The following is a 17,287-nucleotide window of genomic DNA, read 5'->3' as shown; positions in this document are numbered from 1 at the left end:
TTCTTATTATTATAATTATTAGTTTTCTTTTTTTAATCATTATTACTTATTTTTTCTCTCTTATTGAATTATTATTCAAGTATTGAATAAAAATTATTATTATTACTTTCTTTTGTGTGTGTGTGTGTGTTACTACAAGTAGTAGTAGCATTCTCTCTATGAAGAAAAAGGAGAAAAATACAAAAAAAATATATATATATATGAAAATACAAAAAAAAATAAAAAATGAAGAAAAAACACAAGAGAAATAATAAAAGGAAAAAAAAAAACTTCTTGTTCGTCCATGCATGGACTGTGCTCTGAAATGGGCCTGAGTATGATGTTATACTTTTACTTTGGCCCAAAGCTTAAAAAAAAAGAAAAAAACCCTAAAGACAGACGCTCTAATCGTTCGGGAGGGAGGAAGAGGTCAAATGTACCTGACCCTCCTGGGTATTTAACATCAATATCCAAATACCGACACAGTGAAACTTGGAACTTGGAACTAGACCAAAAATAATGTTTGCTTCGCACAATGAGAACAGTTTTCCACTGCATTAATTACTGTGAAAAATAATATTTTTTGTCTTAGAAAATGACCCATTTTTCTAAATTTTTCAGTACGACGCCATCTAAAACAGCCCAGTATTTGCTGACCCAAATCGCTAAGCCTCTCACACGTTTCAGAGTAAAGTGAATGTTACTAGTTGTCTGACTTTTGTTTCTTGTTTCAAGAAGTTAATTGAGATTTTTAGAATCATCTTATGTGAATATACATTTAAATTATTTATACAAAACTTTATACCAACAAAATGTACTGGTCGAAATACCCGTGGAATGTAAAGTGGGTATGTTTTTGCCATAAACTTTTGTTCTTTCTTCTCAAAGTTCGGCTTTTATTTTATTGTCTGGTCTCCATAGTTACTATATGCAAGTATTAAGCAATATTGTGGTTCCATTTTATTGTTGTCTTTCTTTAGTTTGTATTGGTTGTAAGTGTAATGATATCTTTGAATCAATTGTTGTAACGAAATGAAAAGCAAAAGAGAATAAAATCATCACAAAAACTTAGCGTCTTAGAAACCAGGCAGGGAAATACACTACTACTTCCGTTTTTCACGGGTTATTTAACCACCTCTAAACGGTACGAAGTTGTGTTGAAGTCAAAAATGGCATCAGTTATCAGAAATGGTAATGAGTAATTCACAAGAATGAAAGGAACCTGACGACAAAACGATTTTTCTTAACTCTTCATTGCATTCGACTTTTCCGAGCGATGTAATTTTCAGTTTTGAAAAACAGGCTCAAAACCTAAAACGAAAAAGCTCGTATCAAGTTTGCTGTTTTCAGTCTAAACAATATACCTCGCGCAATACGTGGGCTAAATAGGCAACTGTGAAGCTCCATGATTCAGTCAAAGTTGTCCCTAATTTCAGAATACTCACAGGAAGGAAACAACTAGTCAGCAGTATGTGACATACGAACGTCTACTTTCAACCGAAGAATGAAACTAAATGTTAGGGTTGTAACTCTCTGCCACACAAAACAGCTCAAGCCTTGGACTGCTTAATTAGAAGTCCGGTATGTTTAGCAGGAAGGAGATTTCTGGATTCGGAAAAGCAAGTAACATTCTGTTATTACTATTCAGTTGACCTTATAAACACTTCGAAAATCTGAAACTAATCGGTGAATTCTTGCGCAATAACACTTAATAGCACATCACAATTTGCGTTTTTACTGTAATATCTACGAGTCCCTGTTTGCCTTTAATTTTTTTAGTAGTTATGGAAAACTTTTTATGACTGAGAAATAACGGTATTTTTGGAGCACAAGAGAAGGCAGAGAAGGGCTTGACCTCACTTGCACTTCACTGGTATATCACGTAGCAACTGAATCAAAATAACACGTCAACAACTCTTGTAACATCCTTTTAGTCGTCCTCTCACAAAAATAAAGAGAGTTTTCAGTCATTACGTTATATTAAGAGCCTTGTCACAAATTTGACAATCACTAAACAAATCGGAGTGAGCGAAACTCGTCATTTACTTCATAGCTTTTCTTATGGACAAAGAACTTTCTGGGTGAAAATTACAGGTCGAGGTAAGTGTACAATACTGTACATTTAACAGCAGTTTGAACTTTGCTTGCAGAATCCTTTTTTCTCTAGTACTTATATGTATCTCAGTAGTGCTTGTTGTTAATAATAGAGCACCCCCAAGTAACACAGCAGTGTTTGTACATTCGAATGTACAGAAAAAAATGAGAAGTAGAATTGGGTGCAAGTTAATGGAGCAAATGAAGTTAAAGAGGTCACACGCAGATTTGATGTTTACGGAATAATTTGCATGTTTTTTAGGGTACTTCAACATAGATTGCTCTACAAGGCTGCAAATCACTCGTAACTACCACATACTGTCATCCCTACCAATTGCTGGTACCGCAAGTGAGCATTGGCGCCACGGATAATCGGTTAGTTTGTATAAAGATTGAATTTTCGTTTACACAACTCGGCTAAATGAACATAGATGTTTTAATAATAGGTAATACTAATGCTTCTAACCTATTTTTTACAGGTTTATGGTTAATAACATGAGATATAATTATTTCATGTCAGCCTACTATGTGACATGTGTTGAGTCTGACGCTGTAGTTTTTTTTGTAAAAATTCTCAATTCTGATGACGAAAACAGAATTCGCGTTCTTTCAGGTAATTTGTCATAACCGAATTTAACTATTTTAAATACTTTATTTGTAAGCAACTTAATCCCTATCCTATCCAGCACTTATTAGGGGTAAAAAGTAATACTATAACATTATGTGTATAACATATTTATTTTATATTATTCGAAACTGCTCCCTTCTTGTACATAAAGAGTGACTCAACAGTAAGTTTGAATGCTTAAAACATTTTGATACCCGTTTGGGCAGATAACCCAATGTCTCTTTCCCAATAAGAAAACACATACAAACACATTCTACTGAATTAATCCTTTATATGATTCTGTTTAGGATTTTGTTTTACAAGCTTACTAAATGATCTCTGTGTCAGTATATTGTCAGGATAGTCTTATTTTATCTTCGTTTTTAGGATACGAGTTTTTCGTTAGGTGATACATTGATAATAATATTTTTATTTTCAGTAACGTGTGCCATTTATTGAGTGTGCATTTTTAGTAAAATTATTTAAAAGCCTTGTAAAAGTTTGGTTTGAATTTCGCGCAAAGTTACACAACGGGTATCTGCGCTAGCCGTCCCTAATTTAGCATTGTAATACTTGAGGGAAGGCACCTAGTCATGACCACCTACTACCAACTATTGGACTACTCTTTTACTAACGAATAACGTAATTGATCGTCACATTATAACACCCAAACGGCGGAAAAAGTAAGCATCATTGTTGTGATAGGGATTCGAACCTGCGATCCTCAGATTACGTGTTGAGTGATTTAACTACCAGGCCATTTACTGTTCATTCTAACCATTTGTTTTCTAATTTACTATTAGAAGTCTTAATCACGTATACAGGTTATATATTTAACAACAATAAGCCTAACGCTGAAACGACGTTATGTGTATTATGCATGACCGTAGTTGACTAAGCATCTTTATTTCTCGAGGTAAATCCCTTAACTAGATAATAAAATTCAATAACAGAAACATTTATTTCAGGAGAGATAACACATAGTTCATCAAGTGCTCTTGTCATTCAAGTGTTTGAGCCAGGACTTGCTGCTCAACACACTCATCATTTTCAGCTGTTGAGAACTTTACAAATGTCCCACTTAATCTCGTTATTCGATTAAATGTAGCAATTTATCGGAGGATACTCAAGACTAGTTGCTCCCTCTACCCCTAATCCTCAGTTTTAAAGCCTAGTTGAGGCCTCTGACTTGACTGTTTAAATCCACGTTCATAAATATCAATCTTATGTTTTGGTTTGAAATAACGTTTGTAAAAGTATGTTACGGCAGCATAGATATAACAAGTATGCTTAGTTATTTAGTTTACTTGTCATGTTAAGCTTGTCATTACCAGCATTAGTGTCCTAATTTCCTGTTCGGAGTTTTATTTTCAACAATCCGAGATCGTAAAGACACCAACGTCTGTTTTTATACCTCACCCCTTTTCATACAATGTGTATAAACTACTGTAACTCATAACAAAAACTTTCAAATACGGGGAATTTACAAGTCCAAAATTTATGTTTACGCGAACGTTTAACCTAAGAATCATATGTAGGTATTTCCTCAAGGCTTTTCTTCATCCTCTGATTTTCCATTTGTTTAATACATAATTCAGAATATAATGACATTCAAAGTAATCTCGTAAGATCATTTAACAACAATAACTAACATTCATAAACTTGTTACCTAACATTTAATCAGATCCTGAATTGCGATATACTCCACCGAATACAGATTTAAATGGATCCAAATATAACGAAGTGAATGGTTACCATATTAGGTGAATGGATTTGCGATAAACTTGAATGGATGTGGTTGCATTTCTCTCATGCATATCAATTCTCCATCATTAGAAGTGTGAAATACTCATGTCACTTTCTCTATAAACGTCAATCGAACCATCATTTCAAAGTCTGATAGAAAACATAAGTACGGGAGGAATATGGAGAGGAAGGGTGAGAAGTGTGGAAGGGGGGAGTACCTATTGAAAATGTATTTTATGTAATGAAAAAATATAACTTCCGATTCGATACTTCCTTTCGTCATAAGAGTAATTAGAATCTCACTTTATTTATGTGGAGAGACCAGTACAAGGAAGTGAAAATATCACCTAAAATCATCCGAAGGATAACCCTGAAAATGAGAGAGCTGGATCCAAAGATCTGATAAGGGAGGCTGCATTATTTCTGAACAGGTATACTGTTTCGCTTCAATGAAATGTGCGTAGAATCGGCAAATTTATGAAGTGATTACATCGCAAGGTTTATCAACTAGAAGCAATCTTGTGAAACATCCCTCTCAAGGATGATCATTGCGAGTCAGTGAGTCAACTTGGCTGTACAGTACGGATTTCTGATTGAGGAATATCTGGTTAGGCTCCACTCATCACAGGAGGGTATCCCTCTAAAGAATTCATACAGCAATAAGACATAAAGTATATTTGGATCAGGAAAATGATAGAGATGAGAAACAGCAAACACGAGGACTTACCCACTGAGATCTTTGGAAGAAATTATCCACATAAAAAAAATAGGTGTGGTGACTAATCAATAGTAAACAACTCAAATTTTCATTGTTCACAGGCTAAGACGAGAAGAAAATATTTTAAAAATAATGGTGAAACATGAAGTACAACGAAGTAGGATCAAATGTAAGGGAATGGAAAACCATGAAGTCTGGAAGACTAGGTCATGAGGGGGATGTATTCACATAATAAGGACACTGGGAAGCAAAAAGTTGATGGTGCAGCGAAAAACAAAAGGTATAGGATAAGGCAGCTCGATAACCTTAGATCAAAGAGACTGTAAACATTTTTGGTTGAAAAGTCATGTGAAAAATTCAGACACAGTAGGTCAGACAGTGGAGAATCGGAATCTCCGACCAAATGTGGAACATTTTCCACTTGTGCTGATACATTGAAGAAAGATGCAGGGAATGAGCCGAAAGGAAAGCAACTCACTAACAGGAAACAGACTTCTTCATCAAAGACTGAATAAAAGCTAGGTGTGAAGATAAATGACATGAACGGCTAAAGGTAGAACCAGTGACCAAGGCTGATGAAGAATGGGGGAAGACAAGGGAAAAAGTGCTGGTGAGAAAAGCTGCAGTTGGGGTAATCGTGCAAACCACAATTGAGCTGGCCAATAGGGAGGAGTTTAAAAGACTCGAAAGGAGTGGTATAGATCGCTCAACTAAGTAATCGAATAGAAGGATAAACATAAATGAGCAATCGGTGGACCAATTTTGGCTGAGGAATTGAGTGCCCATGACGGAGGATTAGGTACCGGGTACCATAAAAGGAGTAATTTGCGATGGAGAGTTGTGGCAAATGCATCACATGTGGAAAACCACAAAGATTGCAAAGTTGTTGAAACCATTCAAATTTTTAACTACGTTTATTAAATTTTCACGTCTTAAAAATCGTTCAATCTCGCTAGTGACCTACGAAGTCAATGGTATTGACAAAACTACGGTGACATGTCTGAGGGCTTATAACACTGAAAATTGGATTTCGATAATCGCAGTGGGTATAGCACAGATAGCCCGTTATGAAACTATGTGCGCGATAGTGGAGTGATGAAAGTGAATTAATTATATATAAATACATAAACATCGCAAAACGGAAACGCAAACTAACGTGGCAAGGGTTTAGTTTAGAGAGAGAGAAATCAGAAGAGTTCTCTCTCCAACTGGGGTGTTCAGGAACGTTGTGGTTCCTATTCGTCCCCTTTCGTGGAAGGTTATTGAATTTAGCTGTTTTTTTTTTTTACTCTTTTTGGGTAAAAAAGAGTAAAATTTATATAATTATATACTATTCAAATTCAACTATTTCATGTGAGAATCATATCTGCACTACTTTGTTTTCATGTGAACATGCAATTCCACAATTGGCAATGTGGAAAACGTTTATTCATCTGATACACTTAATAACTGATATTTCACACATACACTACAATTAAATGTAACAAAGTGGATTGAAAGGCATATACCGTAATAAAACTAGGTTAATTCCGTTATAAGCACTTCTTTATCCTCTTCTCCCAATCTTTCTCTCTCTCTCTCTCTCTGTTGGTCATAATTAATATTATTCATGAACGAGGCAAAGGTAGCACCGGAGAAAACAGCCAGAACTCGTCCCGAAATACATAAACATCATGATCGGATTAAGACCTTTATAGGCTCTAAGCACTGAAAAGATAAACTAAACTAAACTAACGTGGCAGGGGTTCAGTTTAGAGAGAGAGAAATCAGAAGAGTTTTCTCCCCAACCGGGGTGTTCAGGAACGTTGTGGTTCCTCTTCGTCCCGTTTCGTGGATTGTTATTAAGATTAAGTGGTAGTTTTTTTTATTTATTTTTTATTTTATTTAATAAATTAATTATTGTTATTATTCTTGACTTTTTGGGTGGAGGATGTCTCTCTAAATGTTGTCTTGGGTGGAGGCAAAGGCAGCAGCGGAAAGAAAGGCCGGGACCTGTCCCGAAAGGAAGAAGTTCAGCAGATGTGAACATGAATATAATTCATTCAAACAAATCCAGATCAAATCAAACGGCACGATTCAGGGTCTGGCAAAAGAGTTGCCTGGGCTGGGATCTAGAAATCCAATGCCTAAAGATTTTGATGTGGGGGGAAACGGGAGTGCCCCGAGAAAACCCACTTTCACACGACAGGCGCCGAAAGTTTTGCCTGTCGTATGCCCTGTACCTGAAAAAAAAAAGGAATCCATGTTAATAACATGGATTTTATTTATTTAGATTCTTTGTTGAGTGGATTGTGATTTTTGAAATATGTTGTAAGGTGATATGTATTTTGTTGGTGCACTTGATTATTTGTGTAGTGATGCCGTTAGTTTGTTTCTATTTTCTGCTTTTAGATAATATTTGAGAGAAAGTTCTGTTATTCTATCTCTTATAGTTGGTAAATTACTAATTTGGTGTAAATAATTTGTTGGCGTAAATGATGGTAAACTGAATGCGGATTTTAATATTTTGTTTTGTTGCACTTGGATTTTTTGGAGTGTGTTGTTTGACATGTTGTATGTTACTTGACATCCGTACTCTATTAGTGGACGGATGTAAGCCTTGTATATTTGTATAATGGTGTTCGGTGCGCATTTTGATTGTTTACCAGTTATAGTCTTTTGATATGAAATCCTTTTTCTGATTGATGAGTGTATATTGTTTGTGTGTTTTATCCATGTTAGTTTTGTGTCGAAAGTGATGCCAAGGAATGTGATGTTTTTGCTCATGTTAATGGTTGTGTTTCCAAGTGATAGTTTTATTTTTTCTAGACTTTTTCTTTGCTTCTTTAGTTTTCTATAGAAGGTGATTGCTTGTGTTTTTGTTGGATTTAACACGACCCTCCACTTGTTGCTCCATGTTGAGACGTTGTTTAGTGATTCTTGTACGCGAGACATGGCCATTACTGGGTTTCTGGAGGTGCTCCAGATCGCGATGTCGTCTGCGTATTGTGAATTGTGTGTGTATGTTAGATTTGGAAAAGGTATGTCACTGACGAAAATTATGTATAGAAGTGGAGAGAGGACTGATCCTTGGGGCACTCCTGCCGTTATATTAAATAATTTGGATATAGTTTTATTGACTTTTACTTGTGCTGTTCTATTGGTTAAGAAATTTGAAACCCATTTGACTATCGTGGGATTTATTTGTAGGTGATTTAGTTTGTATATGATGGCGTTGTGCCAAACGCTGTCGAATGCTTTTTTGACATCTAGGAATACCCCGATGGTTACTTGATTGTTGTTGTAAGCTTTGTAGATTGATTCGGTGAGTCGTGTGAGGTGATCTGTTGTTTGTCTATTTTTTCTGGAGGCATTTTGAGATTCTGGAAGGATGTTGTTTGATTCGCAAAAATGGAGGAGACGGTTGGAGATAATTCTCTCCATCAGTTTGCCAAGGCAGCTTAGCAGACTGATGGGGCGGAAATTATCTGGATTTGTCTTATTAGTTTGTTTCTTGGGGATCGTTGTTATGATGGCTTTTTCCACGTGTCAGGGTAATACCCGGTCGCTAGTGAAATGTTCATGATGTTTGTGAGGTGTTGTAGTAGGAGAGTGGAACTTTTTTTCAGAATAATATTTGGTATTTGGTCATGTCCGGGGGAAGTGTTCTTCAAGTTTTTGATATTAATCTTTAGTTCGGTTATGGTTATTTTTCTATTGATTGAATTTGAGTATGCTTCTAGTGTCTCGCCAGGGAATCCTGGTGAGAATGAAGCTTGGTTTGTATTTATGAAGTTGTTGACATGGTGTTGGTGTTGTCTGTCGAAATCTAATGAGTTTAAATCGCTAAAAGAGGATTTGTAATAGTCAGCTAATAAGTCAGCTTTCTCTTCGTCCGTCCTTGCGATTTTATTGTTGTGTGTGATATGTTGTAGCATGTGATTTGTGTTTTTGTCTGAAGCAATACTCTTGAATTTTTTCCAGAATTCTTTTGGATTGTTCTTGGTTTTTTCTAAGTTTTTGCAGAAGTTATGCCAATTGTTTTCTCTGACTTTTTTAATTTCTTGTTTAATTTTTGTATTTGTTCTATTGATTTCTGTTTTAATGTGTGGATCGCGTGTGATGTAGTGTGTTCGTCTTAATTGTCTGCGTTTGATTATTAGTGCGTGAATTTCTGGTGTTAGAGTCCATTGAATAAGTGATTGTTTTCTTTTTGATTTAGGAATTGTGTTTTTTATGGCTTTCTTTATGGCTTCTGTAATTTGATCAACATAGTTGTCTAGTTCTGTTTTGTTATTTACATGTTCGATTGGATGGGGTAGGTATGAGTCCAGAGAGGCATTAAAAGTGAGCCAGTCTGTTTCAGTGTAGGTGTATGCGGAAGGAGTCACGTACGCCACAGCAGGGTGGCGCGGGTGAATCATACATGACATGGGTTTGTTTGTTTGTTTTGGGAATTTCGCACAAAGCTACTAGCCGTCCCTAATTTAGTAGTGTAAGACTAGAGGGAAGGCAGCTAGTCATCACCACCCACCGCCAACTCTTGGGCTACTCTTTTACCAACGAATAGTGGGATTGACCGTCACATTGTACGCCCCCACGGCTGGGAGGGCGAGCATGTTTAGCGCGACATGACATGGGGAAGTGGTCACTGGTGATTTCATCATGCACTTTAAAGTTAGATATTCTGTTAACCATGTCCTTGGGTGCAATGATGAAATCGAGTACATCGTATGAGCCGTTAGCGGCTGAGAAGTGTGTAGGTGTATTGTCATTAATTAAGTGCATTTTATTGCTAGAGATAAAATTTTTTATGCACGATCCTCTGCGTGTGTCTCTGTTACTCCTTAATTCCGTGTGCGGTGAATTAAAATCTCCAATAATAATTGATTTGGGTTTACGATTAACACATTTTTGAAGGAAGTTAATGTCGATATCTTTGGTTGGTGAGCAATATATGGCTAGAATCGGAATAGTTAGCCGGTTGTTAAAGTGTATATTACAAAAAATGGTCTCGTTAATGTCAGATTTAAAGGAATCTTCTATCGAGATTAAATGCGATATTTTCGTACTAAAGTAAGTTATTATACCTCTGTTATTTTCTGAGTGAGGTATGTTGTGTGAGATGAATCCGGGGATTGTGGTGTTTTGTTTCTCTGTGCAAAGTGTTTCTGAAACGATGATTATGTTGGCGTTTATATGTTTGTTTATGTTGTATATTTCTGTCCTTTTGTCTTTGAGATTTCCTTGGCAGTTGATGTGTAAGATTTTAATGTGTTGTATCATTGTGTTGTTTTATTTCCCTTGCACTGAAAAGATTATGGTGCCCAATATATATATAGGCAATTTATAAAGCTAATTTCATAGTGTTCGCATTTTCTCTATTAAATGCTAAAAAAGGTTTTTATTTTTATTTTCCCTTTTCTTATTTTCATCTTTCGAAGCTCCACCAAATAAGTGGTTGAGTCTAACAACGCAAAATGCATATTTCGTCTTCATGTTCATTGGCCTTAAGATTTTGACCAGCAGTGTATATATTTGTCACATGAGGTTAGTTATATCCAGAAAACGAGTTTAGTTACAATCTTTGTAAATCACCTGTTTACTAAATCTAAAACGTTAAACAGACGCTTGTGTTTGTGCAATTTTGAACAGAACTTTGATTTCTCGACCCAGCACGTCCAGGTGGTTAAGGCACTTGACTCGTGATCCGAGGGTCGCGGGTTCGAATCCTCGTCACACCAAATATGCTCGTTCTTTCAGCCTTGAGGGCATTATAAAGTTACGGTCAGTCTCACTATTCGTTGGCAAAAGAGTAGCCTAAGAGTTGGCGGTGGGTGGAGATGACTAGCTGGCTTCCCTTTAGTCTTACATTGCTAAATTAGGGACGGCCAGCGCAGATAGCCCTTGTGTAGCTATGCGCGAAATTCAAAGCAAACATTGATTTTTTTATTGCAAAAATAATATTTGTTAGTTTCAAATCTCTCATAGGTTGTTTACTAGAATAATATTACAGCGAACACAAATTAATAAAAAGTCAGACTCTTTTGTGTTCGTATTTTTTAATAACTTGTTTCAAAATTAATGTGCGAATTTAAGACAACGCATGCTAAATTTCCTCAGCTTTATAAATATGACTAAAAAAGACTTAATCTTTCGAGATTAGATATTCAAATTAGCCTTAAGTAGGATTACATGTTTATTTATGCATGATGAATTAGTAAAGGTTTGGTTTGTTTTGAATTTCGCGCATAGCTACTCGAGGGTTATCTGTGCTAGCCTTCCTTAATTTAGCAGAGTAAAAGTAGAGGGAAGGCAGTTAATCATTACCACGCACCGCCAACTCTTCGGTTACTATTTTTATCAACGAATAGTGGGATTGACTGTGGCTTATAACGCCCCTATGGTTGAAAGGGCGATCGTGTTTGTGTGACAGGGATTTGAACCTGCGACCATCGGATTACGAAAGAAATGGCATGGACTGTAGTAGTTCCTTCTTTCAGTAGATTAACCTTCACTAATTTTACTTTGTATTTTATGTTTCACTGATTTTATTAAAAGTAAAATTAAATTATTCTATATTTTTAAGGTCGATTATTCGAATAAATAGAAGAGATTTGTTGGCGATGGAATCCAGGTTGACCAAAGAAGAAGCTTTGTATTTTGTATCTAAAGTTCTTGAGATACCAGAGGCTAAGAGAAAATTGGTAACAGATCGCAGTGCTTTCCTAGATCATCTTATACAGACGATCCACCAAGTAATTCCTTATCAAAATATATCTTTACTTTCACTGGAACCGGGTCATCGTCACATACCAACATGGGCTGGAATTAAAGAATCCATGATGGCTAAACAAGGAGGAACGTGTTACATTCTCAATGTCTTTGTGAAATATTTGCTTCAAGCTTTGGGGTTTGACGTATATCATATTGCATCTGCGTTTGGTTTTCCAAACAATCATATTGCTACAATTGTTCGAAACTTGTCGTCACGTGGAACTAAACATCTGGTGGATTTCAACGGATTCCCATCGTTCAAGGCAATCCCCTTAGATTTTGAAGAAGAATCACCAGTTTATAGCATGTCATTTCTTAAATTTAAGTTTGTTCGTCAAGGAAATTTAATAATACGAGTTCATAAAACTTTAGACATTCATGTACCCACGAATCGGCGTAATAAAGACGGTTGGTCTGATTTTTTTATTTTTGATCTTGAACCTCGGGATCTTTCTTACTTTGAAGAAGACATGACTAAAGTATACACCATTGCAGGAGTAAACTCTCAAATCTTAGAAAATATATTTGTTATTAGCTTTCCTGAGCTCCAACTCTGCGGTATAAAAAATAAGTTTCAGCTCTCAGAAGGCGCCGATCAGAAAATTCAGTACAAGCAGCTTTCATCAAGGTTCGAAGTGGTTCAGTCAATTATTAACAAATATCCACAATTTTCTGAAGATCAGATTATCTCAGCAATTGACAGAATAAATTTGTTCACCATTTATAAGTAAAGACGTAACGTGTTGCTTCACCCTTTTATTACTTCCTGGAGAAAGTAAAAGATTAAACTTTCTTATTGTATTAAATGTTTAAATCATGTGTCGAAATGAAGTTGCGTATTTGTTGCCTCAGGCAATGTTTTATTTTATCTTATCAATAAAAGAAAGGTTTTAACCGTTTTATTATATGAATTGTTTAGCATTACATTTAAAAGTAGCTGTATTTACCATTCTTTAAAGTTGTAAACTATACGAACGATACACTGTATACTTTTTTATTTCCAATAAACTCGAATATTTTACCTCAAAACGGTTTCTTTTCGCATTTACTTCGATCCTATAAACATCACTTGACTCTCTTGTGAAGACTGGGTGGTACAAAACACTTATATAAATTGATTTATTTTTGGACAAATTATCTCTTCGACGTTTTGTTAATATAATAATTAAAGCGCTGGACGGTGAATCAAAGGCTCGAGACCAGTACTACTTTACCTGCTTTATCAGCCTTGAAAAAGTTATGAAAGTAAATGTTTATTCTGGGGTTTGGTTCCAAAGGCCTGAAAAATCCATTGTACAAAACTGAGTTTCTGGTTAGTAAATGAAATTAAAAACAGCTACTAGTTCGTGAACTCTAAAGGACTTTCTTTAACCTGCCCGTTTTACCTACATGCTCAAAAGATAGGAGTTCAGGTTGAGAATTCCAATTCCTTTCTTTGATAAAACGTTTTCATTGGACTGTTTGTTTCTTACAAAGCTGTCAAGGTAATGAAAGAATGCTTTTTATGTATTTATCTTTACCGCAGAAAAGTATTGATTTTGCTAACCCAGAAATCACTACAAAAAACTATCTGCGGTGCTCGTTCCAATCAGCACTGGTCCCTTCCCAAAAATAATATAAACTACTTGGTGATCATTCAACCTCGAACTTATAATTTCTTGCAAAGTTACTATTGTATGTTTGTTTTTAATTTTGCACTAGCTGTTCCTAACTTAGCAGTGTAAGACTGGAGGGAAGGCAGCTAGTCATCACCACCCACCGCCAACTCTTGGGCTACTCTTTTGCCAACGAATAGTGGGATTGATCATGACATAATAACCTCCCAACGGCGAAAAGGGGCGAGCATACTTGTAGGGATGGAGTTCGAACCTATAACCCTCATATTACGAGTCGTGAGCCCTGCAAAGTTATTTTATTGGTGGGAGACTTTTGGAGCACACTGACAGCTAATTAGCAGCATATATAAAAACCAATTCAGAATCATTTTGGCTAAGACAATCAAATAAACAACAAACTAACGTTTAACTCCATTTTGTTTTCTACTGAAAAAAGGAACTAACTTCTGGCTATCTGTGCTGTATCCACCACAGATATCTTACACAGGTTATAGGGTTAAAAGCTCTAAAGTTGATAGGCTAATTATCAGATAAAAGCTTTGTTGAACAAATAATAATTTTTGGTAACGTGTTTACGAAAATTTTTGTTACATACATGTGTGTTTTATCTGTTTTCACAAAACGTCACAAAACTGGTAATATTCTATTTTAACTGTTGCGAATATAGGATGGGGCCATTGGATTTCGAGCTCAAAGGGCTCTTCAAATTTAGACACTCATTAAAGATTTTTGCGTTAGCCAAGTTTCTTTATTTATTTTTGGTACCCTTGGCAAACCAGAAAATATTGGATGTAACTTCATAAACATACACATACGATTTCTGAACCATGCAACTAACTGTACCTTTTCTATGTATGTCGTATAATTGTATATATTTTGGACAACAGATACCATCCAGTTTTGTATTCTGACCACAATTTGTGTCATTTTTATAGAAGAGTTAACACACAAGATCACAACATCACTATATTGAGAAATGGGAAGACAACTTGTGACAGGAATACAAGGACACTACAAGATTAATGAAAATGGACTAATAAGCATATCACATGAAAATGTATTGTTTTTTTATTTACTTAACCTAATCTAAAACTTATATTTTATTTACCTTTATAATAATAAATAATACACATGAAAAACTAGAAATATAGTACTTACCTGGGTATTTTTTTATCAACTCTCAATTAAAACTAACTATTATTATAATGGTATTAATACACTAAATGATTATTAGTTAATCAAAAATACAACAAAGAATACAAAATAACATGTAAATGCACACATTGTCCGAGGACTATCAAAATTTTTCTGGCTTTCTTACTATTTAATAAGACCCAATAAAAATTTAGCTAAACTTGCCAACGTGTTTCCTGTTGGAATAAAATTTACACTGGAAGCAAAATAGACAAACTGCTATACAGAAAACAATGTAACATAATATGCAGTGTGTTAGATTAAATATTTGGATTTCTATTGGTTATAAGTAATATAGTTTTAAAAATCAATAAGAATAAATATTGGAAGCTTGTGAAAGAGAAAATGTAATGTGTGGGTGTGGCTAAAGGGACTTGATTTTCTAGTTTATCACTCTGTAATCAAATAAGATTGTAGGCTATAAAAATTATACTTTGTCTGAGTAATAACAATATTATAATGAGCAACTTATGTTAAATTTTGTACTTCTTGTAGATGTGGTAAATAAATAAGAAAAGGGGAAATACTAATATATCACAATTCTGAAACAATGGAAAATTGAAGACATTTTTAAATGTTGTCTTATAAAACTAGCAAATTAAAACTATATAGTTTCCAAATTTGTATTACAAGCTACTTGGTTGACTTGCCAACCCTTTATCTTTACTTATAATTACTTTCGTTTCTTTCATAGATTATCTGATATTTCCAGTTGTTATTTTATTCAGTTGATCAAAAATAACAGTTCTTTTCCAATTAATGGTAAAACTGATATAATATGGATGTTCACATAATGAAGGAATTACCTTTTCTTTCTTCCCAATATTTTACTTATCCATTCTAATTCTAAATTTTAAGTTTCTTTCAGTTTGATCTATGTATACAACAAACTAAGTTAAAACTATGGCTTGTCAAAACTCCATCAGTAACAGCCTTTTATTTACGAGTATTCTACAGCTTTCCTCACTACCAAAGTTATAATAAGTTAACTAAATTTTATTAAACAATGTTTATATCCTTTTGTTTTTTTTAATTATACATTACCATCTACATCACACAGTCAAAAACAACATTCACTTGTTGATTAAAAGACAGGAATATGAAAATGTATTATAAATTAAAATATACATATAGAAAGACAATCTCAGTTTCTATTAAGTCTTATTATAAACTTAGCTAATTTAAACTGAAGAAAATTACTTTCACCTGTTTTACTTAATTATTAATAAAGACAACTTAAAAGTTCCAAGACTCAAGAAACAACTCAGTGTGGTATGTGACTAACATGGAAATTTTGGTCTAGTTATATCACCATTCATTTTGCTGAATGGTACCAAATATTTTTCAACAAACTGAATGACAAGTTTACAATAAAGTACACAACAACGTTTTGACCTTCATAGGTCATCTTTATGACCCATATCCATACCAGCCGTCTTGAGATACACAGTAACACCTATCGAATAACATGATAACCGCATTCAGTGTTATGTGGCCAGGTGCTTAAGGCACTCAACTCGTAATCTGAGGATCGCGGGTTCGAATACCCCTCCAACCAAACATGCTGGCCCTTTCAGCTGTTGGAACGTTATAATATGACGGTCAATCCCACTATTCGTTGATAAAAAAGAAGCCCAAGAGTTGACTGTGGGTGGTGATGCCTAGCTGCCTTTCCTCTAGTCTTCGCTGCTAAATTAGGGATGGCTATCGCAGATAGCTCTCGTGTAGCTTTGTGCAAAATTCAAAACAAACAAACTTTTTTGGGGGTAGGGAGTAACCTAGGGTTACTGGATTTAGTTATTCCCACGTATCCACTTTGAACTATAATTTAAATCAGGTTAAATTTAATAATTTGCAACATTTTGACGTTTCTAACCTATATTTCTTGGGTAAAGAGTGCGTGACTTAGTGTCAACTCGTTTAATAATGTAAGTTTTAAGTAATTCATGACACATAGACATCCATCACATATTTTGATATTACTAATCTACCGATCTAGTGTGCCTTTATATTAATTTCTTGTCATATTTTTCTACTGGTTGGGCACCAACATTGAGTTATTTGCTGTGTCCACCGTGAGGGTCGATTTCAGCTCAGTACAAAAACATAGATTCAATAAATATTTATATAGTTCGATCTAGAACATAATAAATGTTCACTTGTAAACTTGTGCTTGAACATTTAATAACTATAAGTTTTAACTTGTAACTTTCATTGTTCTCATCAAGGTCGAAGCTTTTGTTTACTGGTGAATATAATTAGGAAGGAAATTTCATTTAAAATTTATTTCATTTTCTAAATAGCTCTAAACTACTTTTATAATCGCTGTAATTTAAAGTAAAACTTGCCAGTTCAGTAATTTTCTAACACATTATTTGAATATATAGCATAGCATTTTACTGATCAACTGGTTTAGTTGTTGTTAAGCGTGTATATATATATATACACAACAGGCTGTCTTTGCTCTGCCCACTAGCGGTATCGAAATCCAATTTTTAGCGTCGAAATTTAAGCCGACAAACAAATAAACTTAGCGCAGCTTTCTTTTAGAAGTTTCACTTTGTTACTTCGTTTGTG

The 17,287-nt window shown here is 34.8% G+C and overlaps 1 protein-coding gene across 6 annotated transcripts; it reads left to right on the top strand.

Annotated features, from left to right (window-relative positions):
• The first annotated feature begins 702 nt into the window (after positions 1–702).
• LOC143256338 (uncharacterized) lies at positions 703–12,920 on the top strand. Of its 6 annotated transcripts, none has more exons than XM_076513426.1 (3): positions 703–827; positions 2,336–2,448; positions 11,713–12,920. In XM_076513426.1, exon 3 carries the CDS (start codon positions 11,750–11,752, stop codon positions 12,629–12,631), a length of 882 nt encoding a protein of 293 aa, XP_076369541.1. In that variant the 5' UTR covers positions 703–827; positions 2,336–2,448; positions 11,713–11,749; the 3' UTR covers positions 12,632–12,920. The 6 variants fall into 6 exon arrangements, with proteins under 6 accessions (XP_076369541.1, XP_076369545.1, XP_076369542.1 ...); XM_076513427.1 differs by lacking the exon at positions 703–827 and adding an exon at positions 1,268–2,079 and having other exon boundaries at positions 2,336–2,519; XM_076513425.1 differs by lacking the exon at positions 703–827 and adding an exon at positions 1,274–2,079.
• The last annotated feature ends 4,367 nt before the right edge of the window (positions 12,921–17,287 follow it).

This window comes from Tachypleus tridentatus, chromosome 7, assembly GCF_004210375.1.
Source record: "Tachypleus tridentatus isolate NWPU-2018 chromosome 7, ASM421037v1, whole genome shotgun sequence".
Lineage (NCBI taxonomy): Eukaryota > Metazoa > Arthropoda > Merostomata > Xiphosura > Limulidae > Tachypleus > Tachypleus tridentatus.
The sequence above is the reverse complement of the archived record's forward strand: the minus strand, read 5'-3'. Positions and strand labels throughout refer to the sequence as shown.